A 21,876-nucleotide genomic window follows, 5' to 3' on the forward strand; every position below is an offset into this window, starting at 1 on the left:
TATTTCAATAGAGGTACTAATTTTAGTAACTAAGAATTGATATCAGATTAAAGGTAATGTTCTATAAATTTTTAGGGAAATTTATAAGGCAAGAGTGAGCCATAGCAAATAACAAGATCCAAATTAATGATGAGACAGATGGAATAAGTGAAATCTCCACAGATTCAGTATAGAACCTCAGGGATTAAGGAGGGCCTCCTGGTGGTGTCTCAGCAAGAGTCAATTCTATTTGCTTGCCCATAAATCTGCACAGCTCCTAAACAAAGTACAATGGAAAAGTTACTCTCGGGTTGACTATTGCTCTTTGCAAGGATGCATAGCCAGATCTATTGACAAAGGGACCCTACTGGTTCAAATCCCCTGATATTATATAAGCAAGCATTCATACCTCCTTGGTAGTTCCCAAGCCTCAAATATCCAATTCCTGGAAGCACAATGTACTGTATACAGGCACAGTACTGTGTACAGCCAAATTTTTTATAACCTAACAAAAATTTGGCTATTGATCACAAAGGTAAGAGTACTATGTCTAGCAAGCCACAGAAGGGAAATAGTAATATTTAAAATTTTAAGAGTAGCTTTCCATTTATCTTCTGGAGTTTCTGGGTGTTTCTTGTTAGGAACACTAAGAGGTACTGGCATTCATTAAATATTCTGATTTTTTGGCATTAGCTCACAGACTCAATAATCTCCGTTGTTTCCTGCTAGACCACAGGACTTTGCTAAGCTATCCAAAGCCACCCAAAGATCACTGTCTTTTTTTTTTTTTTTTTTTTTTTTTTTACAATTTTTTTTTTTTTTTTTTTTTTGAGACAGGGTCTCACTATGTAGTTGAGACTGACCTGGAATTCACTATGTAGCCCAGGCTGGTCTCGAACTCACAGCGATTCTCCTGCCTCAGCCTCACGAGTGTTGGGATCAGGCATGCACCACTACACCCGGCCTGACTGTCTTATTTTTTTAGATAAAGCAACTTCAATCCAAAATACTACTTCAGGGCTGGGAATTTAGCTCAGTGGTTCCAGCGCCTGCCTGGCAAATGCAAGGACCCGAGTTCAATCCCCGGTACCAAAAACAAACAAACAAACTCCTACATCATATCCAAACGAGTGTTGGGATCAGGCATGCACCACTACACCCGGCCTGACTGTCTTATTTTTTTAGATAAAGCAACTTCAATCCAAAATACTACTTCAGGGCTGGGAATTTAGCTCAGTGGTTCCAGCGCCTGCCTGGCAAATGCAAGGACCCGAGTTCAATCCCCGGTACCAAAAACAAACAAACAAACTCCTACATCATATCCAAAATGGTGAACTGATGCAACTTCAGTTGAGTTCAACTCTAGGTCTACCCTCTGCAGTTTCTTTCTTTCTTTCTTTCAAGCATCTCACTATGTAGTACAAGCTGGCCTCAATTTCATGGTGACCCTTCCAAGTGCTGTAATTACCATTTACGATAGCATCAAGAAAAATGTAATTAAAAAAAAGAAAAATATAATACTTAAGAATTAGTCTAACCAAGGAAGTAAAAGATCTCTACAATTAAAACTACAATACTCTTAAAAGGGAGATTGAAGAGGACATCAAAAGAAGGAAAGATACTCCTTGTACCTGGACAGGCAGTGAAAACAGCCATACTTCCAAACATGACATAAAGATTTAACACAATCATAAACAAAATACCAATAACATTTCTTACAAAACTAGAGAAAACAATCCTAAAATTCATATGGAACCAGAAGAGATCCAGAAGAGCAAAACAGCTATTCCTCTTCTAGGAATCTTCCCAAGAGTGAGACATCATATTATAGTGATATACACATATCCATGTTTATAGCGGCACAGTTCATAATAGATAAATTGTGAAAGTGACCTATATGTCCATCAACAAATGAATGGATAAAAATAATGTCGAATTTATACAAATAGAGTACTACTCTGCTGTAAAAAGGGGTAAATGTGAGTGATCTGTAGGAAAATGGCTGCACTTTGAGATCACAATGTTAAGTGAAATAAATCAGACACACAAGCTTAAATATTTAGTGTTTCTCTTATATGAGAATCCCAAAACATAAAGAGCAAAAGATAAAGGAGAGGGAGGGAAGGAAGGGGAAGGAGATGAAAATAGAATTAAAATGTGGTATGTACATGTATGAACTTCCCATGATAGATGCAATCATTCTGCACTACAAACGTATTAATTTAAAAAACTGAAAAAATAAAAGTCCAGTTATAACTTTCTCTACAATATACTGGAATTAATAAAACTTTAGTCCATAAAAAAAGTAAATAAGGGGACTACTTGGAAGGAGGAATAGATTTTAACTGCTAAGAACAAATCAATCCAACGTATCTAGTTTTTTAAAAAATTCTTTCAACATCCAATTCAACTAACAATATAAATGAGTTAACTTGATTATTAGGAATATTGCTTATAAGTAATTAATAATTTATCTATGGGATTTCCAGGTTAAAATAATTGATTACCCTTGTCTTAGTCACTTTTTCATTGCTGGGACAAAATACCCAACTCTTACAAGTTAAAAGAAGAAAGGTTTATTTTGGCTCACAGTTTGTAGAAGTGGCATGACAGAGAAGAAACCGATCAGAGTATGGCAGGCAGGAAGCAGTACATCACCAAGAGAGAAGGAAGGATGTACAGTATATATACACCCTCTGGGCCATGCCTACAGTGACCCACCTATTTCCACTAGGATTCATCCCTCAATGTCACGCTCAGCTATAAGCCCATCACTGTACTAATCCAGTATTACTTACCCATGATCCAGCCACTCCAAAAAGCCCCACCTATCAGTCCTTGAGGCTTTGGGGAAAATCTAGATATAAACCATAACAACCCTCATCTAGTGTTGGAGGTATAGCTCAGTGGTAGAGCTCTTGCCTAGCATGAGTGAGGTCTTGGGTTTTATCCCAAACACCACAAACCATTCCCTACCCAAAAATAACCTGTATCTAATTTTGTACTCTCCTGAACTCCATTAAAGATATCTATATGTATGTACACTTCAATCACAAGCATGCAAATAACACGAAGCAAGAACAAAATTTCAAAAACTGAAAAACCGATGTACAAATCCCAATTTACTGACTTAAGAAAGCTGAATACCCAGTAATGAAAAAGCTGAAAAGCAACTTTTACACTGTAGAACCTTTTATAGGCACAGGAACAATAGAACCAGTCACTTGGTGGGATTGTTGTGATGCTTAAATGAGATTCTATTTGTAAATTACTTACTGTCAGTCAGAATAAGAGTTCAGCAAATATTAGCTATCACCATTATCATCATCAAGCCTCTTCTTGAAATTTGTCATAGATTTCATTGTTGTCTACAGAAAATGATTCTAGTTTTCATTTTGTTGTTCTGGAGTTGAACTTAGAGCCTTGTGCATGGAAAAAATGTCCTCCACTGAGCTACAACCCAGCCCATGACTCAGCAGCACCCTAAGAACCTTCACCATCTACTTTCCTACCTTTTCCACTTTCTTGTCTTGCACAAACCACACTACATTGCTTATACGCATGTGTGCATACCACACTACTTCTACTTAGAATGTTCGTTGAGTCTTCATCTGACTCCCACTGGTTTTTCCATCATTGGCATCACTTGTTTTAGGAAATCTTGCAGGAAGCAAAATGAGAAAGGTGACAAAGGCAAAGGGAACAGCATGCATAAAGATCCTAAGGCTATAGCCTGCACTGTTTATGGACTTGAAGAAGACCTGAAAACAACATAAGGAGTGAAGAAATGAAAAACACCAAGTAAAGTGAAGAGATGGGCAAGAAATGGTTTATTCAGGATTATGGAAGACTCAAGGAGTTTGTATTGTAGTGTAAAGACAATGGAAAGCCTATGGAAGGTTATGAGCAAGGGTATAATAAGTTACATTTTGGTTTTGTTTTTGTGGCCCTGGGGATAGAACCCAGGGCCTCATGCCTGTTAGGCAAATGATCTGCCACTGAGATAGAGCCTCAGTTCCAGTTTACATTTTTAAAAAGACCACTCTGGCTACCATGTAGAAAATGGAAAGACTAGAGCAAGAGAGAAAAAAGCAACCATAAAGGCTTACTACTATGGTTCAGAATCAGATTACTAGTTGGGATAGCCACAGAGATGCAAAGAGGTAGGCAAACTGCAGGAATATTTTATTAATGGAACTCTAACAAAATGTGCTGATGGGCTCAATATGGAGATAAGGGACAATTTCAAGATGAAAATAAGATTTCAGGATGTCTTGCTTGTCTCACTCAGTTTCTCATCACAACTGGGACGAAATATCTAACACGTGCCACTTAAAGGAGGAGAAATTTATTTTAGCTAACAGGTTTAGTTGGTTTATTCAATGGCTGGCTGGCTCCAAGGCAAAAATGGCATGTTGGAAAGGATGGGCTGAGAAAAGTTGCTCACCTCATTGTGACTAGGAAGCAGAGTGAGAAGACAAGAGCTGGGACAAGATTGAACCCTTACAGGTCACACCCCCAGTGACCTGCCTCTAACCAGATTCCCACTTCCTAACAGTAAGTCAGCTATGAATACATCAGTAACTCCCTTCATGATCCAATCATCTTCCAAACACATGAGATGGGGAGGTGCATTTTAAATCTAGACCATAACACAGGCTCATGCCATTTACGGACATGACAAACAATGGAGCAGAAACAGGCTTAGGGATGGGAATCAAAAGCTTTATTTTGGACATATTAACTTTGAGCTGCTAAGGGTATCTAAGAATAGATGCCAAGTTGAGTAGAAGTTTTTAGGAGACACTTGAATTAAAGAAGCAAATCTGGTAGTAAGCAGCATACAAGAACATTTGAAATGATAGGAGCAAATAAAATTACCTAGGAAAGCAGTGTTGAAAGAGAAGACCAGGTAATTTAGTTTCAAAACTCAAAGATACCTTTCTTGTTTCAAAGAAAACAACAGGAAGGAAAAACAGCAAGAGACCGTGGAGTGGTCAAAAATGGTAGAATTTCAAGAAGCATCCAACGAAGTCCAGTGCATCTGAGATGAAAACAGACAAAAATAGTTTGTGTTTCAGGCTGGACAGTTTTGGTTTATGCTGTATCTAGATGGTCCCCCAAAGCCTCAGGAGATCATAGGCAGGACCTTTGGAAGGTGATTAGATTATGAAGTGAACAACTTTTTCTCCAGTATGCCTCTGCCGTGCCATTCTGCTTGGAGTCATCAGATTATGGACTAAAACATAAGCTAAAATAAGCCTCTCCTTTAAGTTTCAGTTATCAGGTATTTTGTCCCACCAATGAATAAAGTAACTAAGATAGGCAACACAGAAGTACTTTATGCCTTGAAAAGAAAAGTTTTAGTAGCATGACTGGGGAAAAAGAATAAATAGAAAACAGAATGGGAGAGGAGAGGTAACTATTTTTAGGTAAACCATATGACAACTGCTGATGGCAGTTTTGTTCTGAGGTGCTAGTGTCATTTGAGGTGCTTGTGCTTCATTCATACTAGGCAAGTGCTTTATCACTGAGCTATATCTCTGGTCCCTGAACATTTCTGATTTACAAAACCAGTAATTTCATGATTTTCAAGTAAAAGCTTGATGGAATAAAAATGAAAATCTGGAATAGGAGTTAGAAAGGAATATGAGATTAAACAGAACCATAAAGGTGGCACATTATAGGTGGAAAGAGAGCATCTTTCTACCCTGATAAAAATGAGGTAGACAGCTGAAAGGTGGGAAGATGCCATATTTCTAAACTTGTTTTTCATTCCCTTTTATTTATTGAGCATTTTCATTACACATACAGTGGACCCTCAAGTTACAACTGTCCTGACATACAAACAACTTGGGTTAGTTAGGTAAACAGAAGATTCTTCTGCCTTTTGCTATCTATAGCATGTAAACATCCAGATCTTAGCTGTATTGACTTACATCCAAACAAGCCTTGAGAACAGATTTGAGTCTATTGGTCCAGCGTACATGTAAGCAACGTACAACATTGTTTTACAGCTTTTAAACTGTAATTACATACTATGTATTTCTTCTACATCATCCTTTTGCCTTACCCTGTTTAACTTCAGTCTTGTTTGGCCAGCATATATTTACTTCATCCTGTTTACAACGCATAATGTATTCTTACATTATGTCCTGAACATTTCTAATTTTTTGCTTCCACCCACAGTGCTTTTATGTATATCCTTGTTCACATATCATAGTTCCTACACAACAGTAGCGTTTTAAAATCTTCGGTTTTACTAGATTTTCCCCAACTGCTTTCCAAAGTGGTATTACTCTCCAGGGGGTGCGTTTATAAGAATAGATGGAAATCTGAAAGCCATACAAACTACATGCATTTGTTTAATTATAATTAATTTTTGTGTCCATGTAATCACCTCTACAACCTATAAAGCAGCAGTTTCGAGGATCCCCAAAATTCCTGCGGCACGCGCGAACAGCCCACCGCAACTTGGAAACGCAGGCGCTCGCTTCTGTCAAGGACGTGACGCAGAAGCTCGCTTTTGGCGAGGACGTGACGCAAGAGTATACGTCAGCACGTTCAAGACGTCGGCGTCCTGTTGACGCCTTTGAAGGCCCCTTTCCGGACTGTCTGACACAATCCAAGTGACAGCTTGCGTTGGCCGATTCTATCTTGTTTGCAAGAGGATAGTACTATATCCTAACGGAGTCTCTGTTCTCAGGGACGACTTCCTGGCCCAGAAAAGCCAATTCCGGTTGGCACTTCTTTCAGGCAGCGCCGCGGGCAGCCTACAGGCCCTTGTAAGGCGCGCGCCACTGCGCCGCCTCCTTCTTTTCCGCCGGAACCGCCATCTTCCAGGTAGGGTGTCCGCGTGGCTCTCGGCTTCTTGCGTTCTACAGACTCTAATTACAACTCTGTGTCCGCCGATGCTGTGTGTTAGGATCCTAGGGAGACAGTTTAGACCGTGTGGAATCTACTGCCCTGGGCAGAACCTAGCATGTCCTGCCAGGTCCGCTTCGTGCACTGTGTGGGACTGAGGGCCGGAGTCCCAGGCCGCCGCTCTGTAAAGGGACTGTCTAGAAAAAGACGGAGCCGACTTTTGGCCACGAGGGGAATAGGGTTGATCCGGTGGAGACACAAGTCCTTTGTATGTCTCCATAACTCCAGCTTTGGTGCCCTGAGCCCTCGTGCCACCATTTGTAGGATCACATGACATGATACTTTTCGAACTCATTTCACTGTGGCATCTTTACGCTGTCTGATCCCTAAGCAAGTGATGCTGTTGAGTGGGGACTTGGGATTGTGGCGTCGGTTTCTGTGTCTGGCGAGGCCAATCACTTAAATTTTGGCCCCAGGTGCCGTTTAGAGGAAGAGAAAGTAATTTTAAAAGTATCCACACAAATATGTATACTGAAGGAGGTGTTTGGTTTAATTCTGCACAGCATATATTAGATTCCAAAACAGTGTACGTGATTTACAAGTTTAGGGTGAAAGTTATTTAGTAGAAACTTCAGAAACTTATGGTCTAGTCTGGATATATTAACAGCCAACAAACAGCCAACTACCAGAGTTGAAACAAGGGTTCACTATAGGATGGATCTCATTTTTTTTTTCTCTTTTTAATTTAACTTTTATAGACTATCCGTCATTGGCTTGCACGATGAGTATTGTGTTAAAAAACTTGTTTTATGTATGTGGGGTTTATGGGTAGAATGGATATTTTACTCTGAAAAAAGGGCTTGGAGAAACACGGGCTTTGGGGTCAGAAATTACATTACTGATTTTGCTGCCTTTGGGCTCCCCAAAGTGACTTGAATATGTGGAGCATAAATATAAATTTCATACTGTTTGGGAGAATGTTAAGGATTAGAACAAGTTATGTAGTTGCCTTATTACTCTAAAAAGAGAATTCAGTTTTGGGTTGCAGTTTGGCACTCATCTCTAAAAGGTTCACTATCACTGCTATAAATAGGTGAATTATTAGAAAATGACAAAATAACCATTTATCCTTGGGAGGGACACAGAAGGTATTTGAGGCAATCTTGGACTACATACATAGTTAAAGACTGGCTTGAGCTATATAGCAAGACCCTGCCTCAAAAAAGAAAGAAGATCCCAGTTACAGAGTAATCCACCAAAATTGCTGAGTTCCTTATATAGACATTACTTCAGTGTAAAAGTGCTAACTCCGTTTTACGAATAGAAATGTGAGCTTAAATGTAGATCTTCCAGGAAATGACAGCCTAGACTTAGTTTACCAGTATATGTTTTCCCTTTCTATCCTCTTTACATATTCTAGTAAACAAATAATAAATAGCATTATGTAGTGAGTTGAGAAATTGTTGCTTAAGCAGATGATAACGTTGAAATACACTCACAGAAAATTGGGTCAGTAAGAAAAAGGGTTTTATCCACCCTTTGAATCTGAGGCTGAGTGTTATGTTCTCCAATAGTAAGTTACCTAGATAGTACTGTGATTGCAAGGTTTTTAGCATTCTTGGCTGGGTTTTATAGATACGTGTTTTTATATTCTGATAGGGAAGGTATACTGATTTAATACTTAATTGTGCTTAGGAGTTTCAATGTTACAGAACTTGGGCTGTTTTGGCGAAGACCTTAGCTGCTAAAATGACAGGGATTTTATCCTTTAAAGGAAATAGCGATTGGTGGGTGCTCCATCCAGCCTCTTAGATTTCAAATTACCACTGAAATAGAGCATTGAAACTATAGGTCTTTTGGGGGGAGCAGTTAAAGGGGCAGATGCCAACAAACTTAGTTGATATTTGACTAATTTTTATACTTTCTGCTTTCAGTAATTTGCCAAAATGACGAACACAAAGGGGAAAAGGAGGGGAACCCGGTATATGTTCTCTAGGCCTTTTAGAAAACATGGTAAGTAAATTGACCCTCCTTGAGGGAAAGCATGTTCATCAGTAATAGTAAATAACCAGAACATACCTGAGTTATTTCTAATAAGTATAGGATTAAAGTTTGGAGAGAAGTTGTCCTGTAGTAGACTGGCTTTGCTTTCTGGAGAAATTGTCTATTGGCAAGATTTTAAAATATCTAAACTGTCAAAGTGTGTGCACCTGGCTTGGTGCATACCCGAAATCATAATTACTCAAAAACCTGAGGGAAGACATCTTAAGTTTGAAGCCAGCTTTGGTGATTTAGTGACCCTTATGTCAAAAGTTATCAAAAAGATTGGGAATGTAGCTCAGTGCTTCTGGCTTCAATCTCTAGTTTTGCAGTGAAAAAAGAAAAGATGTGTGTTGGAAAGTGGAAGCCTAGCTTTTTTTAAAAGTGTTTTTGTGGATTTTTGTCTTAAATGGACTCTTTTTTCAGGGGTTGTTCCTTTGGCTACATACATGCGAATCTACAAAAAGGGTGATATTGTAGACATCAAGGTAAGTTATAAAATTGAGCACAAATGAAGTTAGAAAAATTGGATATAAATCCTGTAGGAATTCAAATACTTGTAATTGCAGCACTCTGGGAGGCTAAGGCAGGAAAATGGAAAGTTTGAGCAAATTAGTGAGGGCATGTCAAAATAAGATGGGCTAGGGATAGATAATGTAGCTCAGTATAAAGACCATAGGTTTAATCCCTGGTGCTGGGGGGAAAAAAGTGTAAGACTAAAGAAGGGCTGTTTTAAACTTTTATTCTTAGTGCAAGGACCCGGTTTTGATCCCTGATACCAAAAAAATAAAGTTTTATTCTTAATGGGTCTTAATTTTTTTCACTACCTGCTAAAAGTTAAGTAGTAGAAAATAGGGGGTGTCATTTGATTATGATGAAAAAGAATATCTTGGTGTTTTTTATTTATTTTTTTTTTCTTTTGGGTACTGGGGATTGAACTCCTGTCCTTGTGCTTGTGCGTCTGCTGGCGGAACCACTGAGCTAAATCCCTGGCCCCAAAATTTAAGTTTTGCTAGAGATGGAGAGTGCTGCCTTTATGAACGCCCCAGTAAAATCTGTGTTCTTCTGTGACCAGTGTTGAACTATATCTTAACACTCCAGAGCTTAATGATGACTGTCTTTGTGATTGAAAAAGCAATGTGAAAAACACATTTCACCGGCTCTGAAAGCTCTTGAGTTAGCATTTAAAGGAAATCTTAAAATATCTTAGTCACACTAATAAAAGGATAGAAGGAAGGGAGATTGCTGGAATAATAACATTGTCTCTAACCTTGACCAGGGAATGGGTACTGTTCAAAAAGGGATGCCACACAAATGTTACCATGGCAAAACTGGAAGAGTCTACAATGTTACCCAGCATGCTGTTGGCATTGTTGTAAACAAGCAAGTTAAGTAAGTAATGTCATAGTTGTCTGACTAATTAGCATTCCTTCATATACCCCCTTTCACTTTGCCAATTGGACTTAATGTCTTTATTGGTCATTCAAGTGGGGCAAAAGAAATAATATCCTTTTAAAACTCAGGCAAACTGAATGTTTGTCTTGTAACCTGTCAGAGGAAACAAATTAAAGTAGATTTGTTGGAAAGTCTTACACAGTTTGGTATTAAGCAGTTCTTTTTATAACAAAGAAAGTATTTTAGTGGTGATCTGGTTTTGATTAAATTACTAGTGTTCAGGGGCTCTCACCTCAGAAGAGTACCTTTGTTTGATACAGGGATTTTCGCAGCATCTTGTAATGGAATTAATGATTACATACAATCAGGCCATTACTTAACCATCTTGATTAATTAAATTTATTTACTATATGGCACTGTCTAAACGGCTTTCTGTATTTCCATTTTTTTTTTTTTTTTTTTTTAAAGCATTTGTTAAAAATTTCTGCTCTCTCCAGGGGCAAGATACTTGCCAAGAGGATTAATGTGCGTATTGAGCACATTAAACACTCAAAGAGTCGAGATAGCTTCCTGAAACGTGTCAAGGAAAATGATCAGAAAAAGAAGGAAGCCAAAGAAAAAGGGACTTGGGTTCAGCTGAAGCGCCAGGTGAGACCTTGACTCGGTATTAATTTTGCATACCTCTTTAAAATCTGCTGATTTTTTTCATGACATTTAAGAATTGAGTGTAAACATTATTTCAAAGAATACTTTAAATGTTGATTTGTAGTACTTTACATAAAAGCTTTTTTTTTTTCCCCTGAACAGCCTGCCCCACCCAGAGAAGCACACTTCGTGAGAACCAATGGGAAGGAGCCTGAGTTGTTGGAACCTATTCCCTATGAATTCATGGCGTAAGCTGGGGCTGTAGCTCTGCCTTGAAGCTCCTAATCAGCAGCTGAGTGCCCTAAGCCCAACTTAAAAAATAAAAAATCATCCTGTGTTGTAAGGATGGTTTTCTTAATTGAGCAGGTGTGTGGTGCCTTTACCTCAGAGAAACAATATTTGGAGCAAATTCTCATTATACCCAGTTAATTGTGTGAGGTCTTTACTCTTCAGTGTTTTCTCACCGAAAGATGTCAGGTATAGAGCAAATGTATACCTAAATGACCACATATTTATGAAATATTTATATTGGCTTGAAAATCCTCTAAATCATGTTTTGGACAAGATGTATCAAAAAAAAATTTTTTTTTCCCCCATTAAGTTTATTGGTACATTTAAAGCAAACAATAGTTATTTATCACTGGGATCTTATATCTTTACATAATAAGTCTTGGTTTCTTTTTTCCCCAGACCCCTTCCCTCCCTTGACACCCTTTCCCTTCCCTATTTAGAAAGGCTTTGTGGCCATTTTTTCCTTTTTTTACATTGTTTCTTTTCCCTTCTTTCCCCTCCCCTCCCCTCCCCTGTCCTTCCCACTTCCCCTTTACCCATTTTCTTCCTTTTCACACTATCAATACCATTTGAACCTTATTTACACTTAGGTTTAAGATGTATCAAAATAAATGGAAGTCAATATATGGGATTTCACTTAAATTGTTTAAAGCACCCTGTTGTATGTTCTAGTTCTGAATTGCTTTGAGCATTTCTTGAAACACTTGGAAAGTATGTAAATGCTAGAGATTTTGTTTATTAAAAGTACATGTTTTTGTAGCACGTGATCACATTCCTTGTGGAGTATTGGTGCATGTCCACACAGTACCACAACCCATCCCTTTTTATTTAATCTCCCGCAATAGAATCTTAAATGTTTGCAGCTCTAGAGGCTAGGAAGTCCTAGAGCAAAGTGCTGGCAAGTTTGGTGTCCAGTGAAATCCTGGTCCCCCACTTCAGAGATGATGCCTTGTTGCCATCCGTCAGAGAGGTACAGTACACGCACTATTCCCACCTGGTCAGAAGAGGGAAGAACACTTGGTTTGGATTGGGGTCTAGGCTAGTTTCTCTAGCTCCTTTATAAGGGGACTAATAAGCAAATTTATAAACAGCCTTAACCTTTGTCATTCAAACAGAACCCTCACTATAACATGCCTTGAGTCTATTTTGTTTATATTCTACATTTACTCTGTTGCTACCCTCTTAGGTTATATTTACTGTGTTTTTGTATTTAGTAAACAAGTAATGTTCTGTCCGATACTGGGCTCAACTTGACAATCTTTGTATTTCCAAGTAGTAGTGGCTTTGGTGAATAAAATAATCACCTTGGATTTCTTTCTAGTAAAGTAGGTTGGGAAATAGGGACAATATTGCTTTTGTAATCAGCAAGCCTAGATTTGAATCTCAGTGAATGCTTAACATAATAGATAGTAGTTATGAACTGTCCTTACATTTGCATTGTAGTAGTGGAGAGTTGCATATACAATTACTGGCTGGGCATGATGGTGGCATGCCTATAATCCTAGCACTCGGAGGCTGAAGCAGGAGGATTGCAAGTTGAAGCGTAACCTGTGGGGTTTGGTGACTTAGTATGATACCCCCTAAATAATAAAAAGGGTTAGGGATGTATGTAGCTCTGTGTAAAGGCCCTGGGTTCAATCCCCAGTACTACAGAAATGAAAATAAGATGATTATATTTGAAATTTATCCTCCCATTGTTTTTTGCCATTTCTAAAAGCAGTATTATATTGTTGTATAGCAGTTTCTAGACTGGTTATTAATGTTGAAAGTTGCTTAACCTGTGGCCCAGTTTTCTTACTTGAGAAAGGTGTGGTGAGGATGAGATGGAAATAGTAAGCACAACGTGGTATCACATTCAGTAACTGTCAGCTTTTCATTATCTACCAGTTGAGAACCTCAATAGTTTTCCTTCACAACTAAGAGTATTGGTTTTTTGAGATAGGGTTTCTCACCTTGAATTGCCTCAGACCCCTGAGTGTTAGGATTACAGGTGTGTGCCACCACGCCCAGTTTGTTTAGAGTATTTTGGAAGATCAGAATTAGATCATTACTCAAAATAATTTCATTTATTTCATTTTTTAAGGGTACATATGATTTGCCTCTCCTATACTTTGTATAGTATGAAGTACTCATGAAATTGAAATTTCCATTTTTTTAGCTTTAACTTTGTATATAATAGTACTTTAATATTGTTATTCCCCAAATTATCTTTATAATTTTTATTGTCATGATTTGTAAATTATTGGTATATGTAAAGATCTCATTCAAAATTCTTTTGTGTAGAGCAAAAAACAGAATTCATATCTTAAACATACTGAAGAAAATTATTTCCTCCCTTTTCTCATGGTCACTGACAGCCACTGCATTTACTGCCTTGAAAAATAGGGTCCTGGTCCTGATGATGGTTTTTTTTCCTTTGGCTCTTCCTCTCACAGGGTGTTCTTATTGGTGGTAACCTGTAGGACTCTTCCTTTGAGGTAGTACCGGCAGAATATGCCTGACAGCTTTGAGGTACATGGCCTACTTCATGTATCTCTAGGTCTTTATTGGTTTGGAGATTCTTCAACAGCTGCTCCAGTACCAGTTTCTGTTAAGCTTTAGAAATGGGGAGCACTTGATTGTAGACTAGTTGGAATGACTTCCTCAAATGCAGAATACTCTTGCAGCATCTAAATCTAAATGAAATGCTTCAAATTCTAGGGTTTTTTTGTAAACTAACATCTCTGGTTTAAGGATAAAGCATCTGTATTAAATAGGCAGTGTGGCTAAAAGAAAACCATTGTGCCCATAAGCTTTTGCCTTGGTTTAGGGTACAGAGTAACAGTCTTAAATGTTAGAATTGACCATCTGGGGCCAGGGATTTAGCACAGTGGTTCCTCTGCCTTCCTTGCAAACACAAGGTCCCAAGTTCAATAATCCCCAGTACCAAAAAAAGAAAAAGAAAAATTGACCATGTGGTGGTTGGTCATAAGTAGTTAACTCACAGCTCTTGATACTGTATGCAGTGGGAACACCTAAAATGCTCTTGGAGTTGTGTAGAAACTACATGACAGTGAAATTGAGAGGTCTTTTTTAATGTAGCAGGCTGACAGTATGGCCCAGCCACTAGGCAGGTGTATCAGCTACCACTGCCACAAACACAGTATAAGGCTAGCAGCTCTGGGCAGGGCAAGGCTCTCCTGTACCATGGCCTCATGAGAGGTCATCTTTGTTTATTGTGCACTCTGAGCATCCTGCAGCAATGCAGCTAGCCTTCTAGTAGTGTATTATCAGTGAGAATTACACTACTAACCTTTCCTGACCATACCTATTAAAGGTATGCTGTGTGATCCTTTTGACTGCTTAAAGATGTGGGAACTACCTTATTTTATGCTAAGAAAAAGAAGGAATCGCACAATTGTCACCCTTCCAGAAGCTGACAAAGCTGGGACTGAATCCATAATCTTGATGCCAAGGATTTCCTCAGGCAGTCTTGACTATTGGAGACCTGATGACCAATAGTTTATAAGGGGTGGGTAGTCCTTTTTTTTTTTTTTAACATGGCTTTGTTAAGGTATAGTTGATAGGCAAAGAATTGCACATATTTAAAATGTATACAATTGAATGAATGTAAATACCCTCAGTACCATCACATACTTGACCTGGTATTTAGCTCCTACTAAATTGTTTTTCTTTTCATTTTGTTACATTTATGCTTTAGCTGTTAGGAAAAATTCGTTTTTCCCGGTTTTTTTGCACATGTACCTGGCTTTGCCTGAAATTCCTTGGTTCAGTTGGTGAATTCCTATTTGTCCTTCAACATCTAACAAGTTGTAGGTGATACCTTGCCCGATTGTAAGAAGAGGATTGAAGACTGCTTATCATTAGAAAGGAAACAGTTTGAAGGCAACTCCTTAGTTTCCTACATAGTTGTTCCCATGACAGATGGGTTAGGGTTTTTTTTTTTTTTGGTGGTGCTGGGAACAACCCAGGGCCTTCTACATGCTAAGCAAGAGCTGTTCTGAGTTATACTCAAAACCACCAATGTTTTAATTTTTTAAAACTGAGTGTTTTGATGCACACCTATCACTCTGGGAGGCTGAGGCAAGAGGATTGCAGGTTTAAGCCCAGTGACTTCTCTCAAAAAATAAAGTCTAGAGATGTATCTCAGTTGAGATTCCCTAGGTTTAAAATTTCAGTGGTGAAAATAAAAAACACTTCCTCTACCTGTATTTAGGGATTGTCATATGAAACTTTACATTCCTAGTGCCTGATACATCGTAAACATTCAATAAATTCTCTTTGAATTAGGTTAATAAATACTGCTCTTCAAAAAATAAACATCTACATTCTGATTTCTGTATGTTCAACTTTATTTTCGTGTAGAGTTTACAAAACATTTCTCCAAGATTTGAGAGCCAGTAATTTGTGCTTATGAATACTTGGGATTGTTAAAACTCATTTGTTGGGGAATAGTCAAGAGAACTTGGGCATCCCTTCATTTCTCCCAGCAAGTTTTATCCTCACCTGTCACCTGCTCAGTAAAATATAGGAAATAATACTGGACCTCTAAATGTACATGGGAAATTTTAATTTAAGATTTTAAAGTCACTTAGCATTGATTCAATGGGGAAAGTCAAGTAACAAGTACATGAAGGAACAAAGAACTTTTCAGGAAGGAATGAGTGAGGTTCCTGGTCACCCATGGAGGTAACTGATATTTATCTAGACTTCATTAGAACAGTTGTTGCCACCTAAGCATGGTCATTTCATCTTTTATCTTGAGGCTTGGCCTCAAATAGATGCACCTCCGGCCATTGTAATGTGTTTTTACCTTTGTTTGAATTCAAAGCCTAACCCTGTCCGACAGCCTATATAATATTTCTCCTTAGCTTAGCTGTCTATAACAGTGAGGATAGAGAACTAATGCACATGATTCCTACAGGTCTTTTGTGCAATCTTACTACAGCCTGGTAAAAAGTGGTATTGTCACTTAGAGAGGAAATGGGGATGTATCAATTCAGAACAGCTGATGAAGCTGGACATTGAGAATGGGAAGAGTGAGAACTGGTGTGGAAAAACATTCTTAGGGAAAATTCCATTTGCTAGCACAGCAATTTTCCGAAAAGCCTTTAATGGCAGTAATATGAATATGCATAAAATTTTTTTAGTGTTTTGAGTTAATCTTTAAAGATATATTCCTCACAAGCAAATCTCAGTTAAAGAATGTGTGTTTTCCAGATGCTTGATTCATTTTGAAAATGGATTCTTAAAGGCTTGTACCACTTTGCACTCCAGTCTGCAATGCATGAAAATGCTGGCTTCATAGCACTCCCCAGCAGTGATTATTACTATACAGTCTTGGTAATTTGGTGAGAGGAAATGTTACATTTTTCTGTACTGAATTTGAACACTTTCCTGGTTTCCTTTTATCTCCTTTGCAGTCTACAGGATCACTTTCTAGTCTCCCAATGTTTCCATACCTTTATTCTCTGGGTGATATTTAGCCTCACAGTTTTGAATATCATTCCTGACCTGACAATGACCCTGGCCTACAAAACGCTCCATTATCTGGGCAACCTTTCTGATTTTGACGACTTTGTCCTCAAAGTTGGTTTCAATCACAGCTTCCTTGCTGAGCCTTTGATATATATGCCAAGCACATTCTTGTTTCAGACCTTTTGTATTTAATGTTTCCTCTGTGTAGAAGGTTTTTTCCTTCATAGATCTCTATGGTTTGTCCCCTTTTCTTTGCATAGCCTCTGCTCAAGTTTTATCAAGATTGTCCCCTAATGTCTATGAAAAACAACAGACTTTATTTTTCTGTGCCTTTATTACTCTTTGTAATAATTTTGTTTCAGTACAGAGAGGTATCAAACTTGGCCCCTATGCGCTTGCAAGGCAGGCGGCGAAACCACTGAACCAAGTTCCCGGCCCTAATACTTTTTGATTCCTAGTATGTTTTATTGAAGGAGCCTTAAGTTTTTAATCAACTTGTATCTATAGATCTTAAATTAGGAAATATTCTGCTGGGGAAGGAGGATGAAGGCAGCACCATAGAACTGTATTCCTTAAGGAGGTGACGATGTAGAAGAAGCAGAAATATTCCCACAAAGTAAATGGAAGTGTAAAAGAACAAAGGGAGAGCTGGCCTTGACAGAGCTCTTGTTTCTATGCCACCCTCCTCTTTTGGCAATACTCAATATTGAACCATGAACCTTCACGCTATGCTACGTTCCCAACCCTTTTCATTTTTTGAGACTATCTCACTAAGTTGCCCAGGCCGGGCTGTAATTTGTGATCCTTTTGCCTCAGCCTCTGAGGGTGTTGGCATTGCTGGGATAACAATTGTGTGCCACCATGCCCAGGTACAGCTGTTGCTTCTTGACACCCAAATTATTCCTCATTTATCTTGTATCCTGGCCCCATTTCACTGCCTTGATTTCAGCCTTTAGACTTGAAAACCTAACACATTAGCCAGACTGTCTTTTCCTGTGCCTTTCTGGTTCCTTTGATAGTTACATTTCCTGGTCGCCCACTGCAAATCTGGCTTCTGCCTCCCATTATTACGCAACTGTATCCTCTAAGGTTGCCAAAAACTTGGTTATTTAATACATGTAGAGGCCTATTTTAATTTGTTATCTCCGTATTTGGCAGGGCCAACCAATTTCTTTTCCAGAGACTTCTGCGATCTTCTCTAAGGTTCTTCACCCACCTGACTCCTTGATACTCCACATTTGTGATTGACTTCTCTCTTAATTTCTTCCTGTGTAATCTAAACCAATGGCTCTCAAAGTGTGGTCCTCTGGCCAGCAACAGTAGCATCATCTAGGAACTTGTTAAAAATATAGATCTAGGGCTGGGGATGTAGTAGATGGTTTGCTTAGTGTATGAGGCCCTGGGTTCTGTCCCCAGCACTACAAAACAAACCTATTGAATCTGAAATTCTTGGGGTGGGGCTCAGCCCTCCATCTTTAACAAGCTCTATGTACCAGTAAACTTAATGAAAAAAAAATGCATGCTGAAGTTTGAGAACCCTTCTTTAACATACTTAAGCTCACAATCTCTGAAGCTCTAGATTGGTAGTTCCACCTTTCTCTTGGGCAGTCCTGAGTGGATGTCCTATGGTTTTAGAAGGTTAAATGAAGAGATGAATTCAATAGAAATTTAAGCTTGAAGTGTATTTGTGTGTGCATTGATAAAATTACATGTCTGCCTTGAAATGTAGCTCCTTTTAAATAATGAGCAGTCCCCACACATTGTGAATTTATAAATTTCACCCCTTATACAATTCTCTTTTCTTATACTTAACAATGAAAATGAAGAAAAATACTATGAAATATTTCCCCACCACCACCCTTTTTTTGGTACCAGGGATCAAACTCGGGACCTTTTGCTTTTGAGGCAGGTACAGTGCCAAGAGCTGAATCCTTGGCCCTATTTAGCCCTTTGTTAAAGTTAGAGCCATGATTATGAACTTTTTAATTCTCTTTTCTGAACTAGTTAATTATCTTCTGTTTTTATTCAATTGAACCCATATCCAAATTTATATCATACTTCTTTTGAAGTCTTTGAATGTGTGGTAAAAATAAAATACTCAAGTTCATGTCTCTTCCATATTCCTGTTAGGGTAGTATTAATAATTTTCTATTGGAATGGGAAAATGTTATACTATAAATATTTGCTAAAATTTTGCAATAAAATTGCTAAAATTTAAATAAGGTTTATTCTTTTCCAAGCATAAGAGAAGTAATTTGAAACTGGACTTGATTTACTTAGAATATGAGCATTTATACCATATTTGTTCATATCTAGCATTCCTTAAGGAAGGAAAATGGTATTATGCATGCAGAAAACTTGCAGATTCTTGGACATTAAGTGATAAATAGTAACAGTGAGGCAGCATCTGCAGCTGTTATGGTGAGCTGGGAAATATGTATTGAGGAAGGAATAAGCAGCTGAGGTTCTGTGTTGTAATTCTTTTCAAACAGTGAAGTGTGTGTGGTAAGGGAGCACCTGACAGGCCATCTCGCAAAAGCCACTAATGGAGAAGGCATAGAAAAAATTGTTCTCAGACATACTTTTCCAGCAAGATTAGAATTTATGGAAATGGCATAGCTTAGAAAAGAATTCCAGTGGGGTACTCTAATGAGGTGGTGGCTAAGGGAAGATGCAACTGGATTTTAATTTTTGATCCACTTGAGAAGGAAGAGAAGTGCTCATGAAAGGTGAGTAATTAAATCTTAACACAAGATCATTGAGAGCAGAGACGGTATCCTGTCCTTTGTATGCTCCTAGCACAGACAGTGTTGGCCCCAGTGGGAACAGCCTTTCCACAGCCTCCTGGAAATTCCTTAACCTTGCCAGGCATAGTGGTGCATGCCAGTAATCTCAGCACAGGAGGATTGCCACAAGTTTGAGGCCAGCCCAGGCCACATAGTTCAAAACCAGCCTAAAATCAATAGACCTTGTCTCAAAATTCCTTACCACCACCAAAATTCCTTAGCTTGACACATACTGCCATCCAAAGGCTAGTCTTCAAGCAACTTTTTGGTTTTCCTCCCATCCAAGTACTAACCATGCCCAACCCTGCTTAAGCTTCCAAGATCATATGAGATCGAGCACATTCAGGGTATATGGCTGTAGACTCAACTTTTTGGATCCCCACCACATCCTCCCCCATGAGACTACTCAACGTTCCTGAAGCTTGCCATATGTTTCCTGCCCAGTGATTTTGGACAGGCTGTTCCCTGCACTTCATATACTCCTGTCTCTGCTGCAGCTCCTGTCACACACTACTTAGGCTGCAGAGACCAGTTTGCTTCTCCTGGTAGCATTCACAGAAACCTTTGCCCACCTCAGATTTAACTCCCTGTTGCAGTTCTTTTGGAGCCTGCACTTGACCTGTGCTTTGTCCTTCATGTAGGTGACCAAAGTGTTCATCCTGCCCCCCACACTGGTGGGAAGGGTCAAGATTTGTAAGAGTCCTTGGGATCTCCACTACTCTGTTACTTTAGATAAATTACTATGTTTACTGGAACCTCAATTTAGAAGATTCTTTTAACCCATTTTACAGGATTAATACACTTAAACATTAAGATAACTATTTGAGAATATTTTTAGTAAACTCGGCAATGTTTGCAAATGGCAATTTTTTCACTACAGATATCAGAGAAAGCAGGTAGGTATGTTTGATACTTCACTGTCCTCTCAGTGAATGTTTGATAATAGCTGCTTTTTATGTTCTTTCCAAAGAAGCTTGCAGAGAGGAGATTTTCAATAATGTTGACGACCAAATTGAAATAATGCAGGGAGCTGGGAGAGCACAGAATGATTCCTGTTGTGGGAAGAGTAACTCAAAGGAAGAGCCTCTGAGGCATTAGTAAATTAAAAATTCAGGGACTGGGTGGTAGGTTGAGAGGGAATGTTCATGAACTAGAGGGCCCTTGGCAAATTTTGCCCACACACTAGAATTCAAGCTCTCATTTGGCTGATAAAGACTTAACTTCCTAAGTCTGACATAATTTGTGTTTTATCAATTTTTTTGTTTGTTTTTGTTTTTTGAGACAGGGTCTTACTATGTACTTGAGACTGACCTGGAATGGACTATGTAGCCAGGCTGGTCAAACTCCTAGCAATCCTCCTGCTTCAGCCTTTTGAGCGTTGGATTACAGGCGTGTACCACCCACGCCTGGCTCTGTTTTATCAAATTCTGCCCTTCACCCTCATTCTAAACACCCACAGATGTGTGTATCTCTATGCCTACGCTTTTCTATTATCTTTTTTAAAAGCATGCCTGTATTATATTGGTTGCACCACAATTTTATGTAACTCTGGACACGAATCTAAAACAAAATAGAACACAAGCAGCAACAATTTAGGCAAGGCTATTTATAATTCTCTAGTGGCTTATTGTCTTCTCAAAAAGGTCACAGATTATCTTGAATATCTATAAATGCAAAGAACCTTTACAAGGAGAATGGGATAACATTTTGAGCTCTTCTATGCAAAAGTGCAATGTAAATGGAAAATGGAACATAATTATCCCTGGGTAGAAAATAGTTTCAGTAATTCTTATCAGATGACCTTAAGCTAAAATGATCTTATTCCACACAGTGAAAATAAAATTGGGAATGAGGTGAAGAGATATGCTTAAGATTCAAGGCCCAAGAAGGGGCTCTTTTCCTTTAATTTTTTTTTAAAAAAATTACGTGCTGTACCACTTAGCTATAAGTTCAAACCCGATATTCTGCATTTTAACTCCAGAGAAATGAAGGAAGTTTGTGGCAATTGTGTAACAGCCATCCTCAGTTATCTTTCTTGGTTTTGAATTAGGGCAGTATTGTCTCCACCCACTGGAGAGGACAAATGATTGTCTAAGGTAGTCATGACCATCCTAACTTTATTTGCTAGATTTTCGGATCATCTTTCTTTAGCTTCTCTGCTCTGGCTTGTAATATGTAAGAGAAATCAGTTGAGTTCTTGTGAGAATTCTATTTCATAGTAAAAATAACCTTCCCTTCAAAGCAAATAATCTTCCCTTTTCTATTTGGGTGAGGACTTGATGCTACAGGAGCCATCTTGTATCCAACAAGAAGCCAAGAGAATCAAGAGAAAGCAGACCAGCCCCCCAACAGGCCACTCACAATCCCTGGAACCTAAATGTTTCACCTTTGCTTTCTA

At 38.6% G+C, this 21,876-nt stretch overlaps 1 protein-coding gene and 2 non-coding genes across 3 annotated transcripts; all 3 read left to right on the forward strand.

Annotated features, from left to right (window-relative positions):
* The first annotated feature begins 6,589 nt into the window (after positions 1–6,589).
* Rpl21 (ribosomal protein L21) lies at positions 6,590–11,285 on the forward strand. The gene is made up of 6 exons (XM_010623830.3): positions 6,590–6,822; positions 8,778–8,856; positions 9,310–9,371; positions 10,163–10,275; positions 10,776–10,926; positions 11,086–11,285. Exons 2-6 carry the CDS (start codon positions 8,790–8,792, stop codon positions 11,173–11,175), a joined length of 483 nt encoding a protein of 160 aa, XP_010622132.1. The 5' UTR covers positions 6,590–6,822; positions 8,778–8,789; the 3' UTR covers positions 11,176–11,285.
* LOC117284666 lies at positions 9,985–10,054 on the forward strand. Its single transcript, XR_004515757.1, has one exon. It is a non-coding gene; the product is annotated as a small nucleolar RNA SNORD102 (small nucleolar RNA).
* LOC117284670 lies at positions 10,319–10,449 on the forward strand. Its single transcript, XR_004515761.1, has one exon. It is a non-coding gene; the product is annotated as a small nucleolar RNA SNORA27 (small nucleolar RNA).
* Positions 11,286–21,876: the final 10,591 nt, after the last annotated feature.

The sequence above is a fragment of the Fukomys damarensis genome, unplaced genomic scaffold, assembly GCF_012274545.1.
Source record: "Fukomys damarensis isolate Sample0158 unplaced genomic scaffold, DMR_v1.0_HiC HiC_scaffold_38, whole genome shotgun sequence".
NCBI lineage: Eukaryota > Metazoa > Chordata > Mammalia > Rodentia > Bathyergidae > Fukomys > Fukomys damarensis.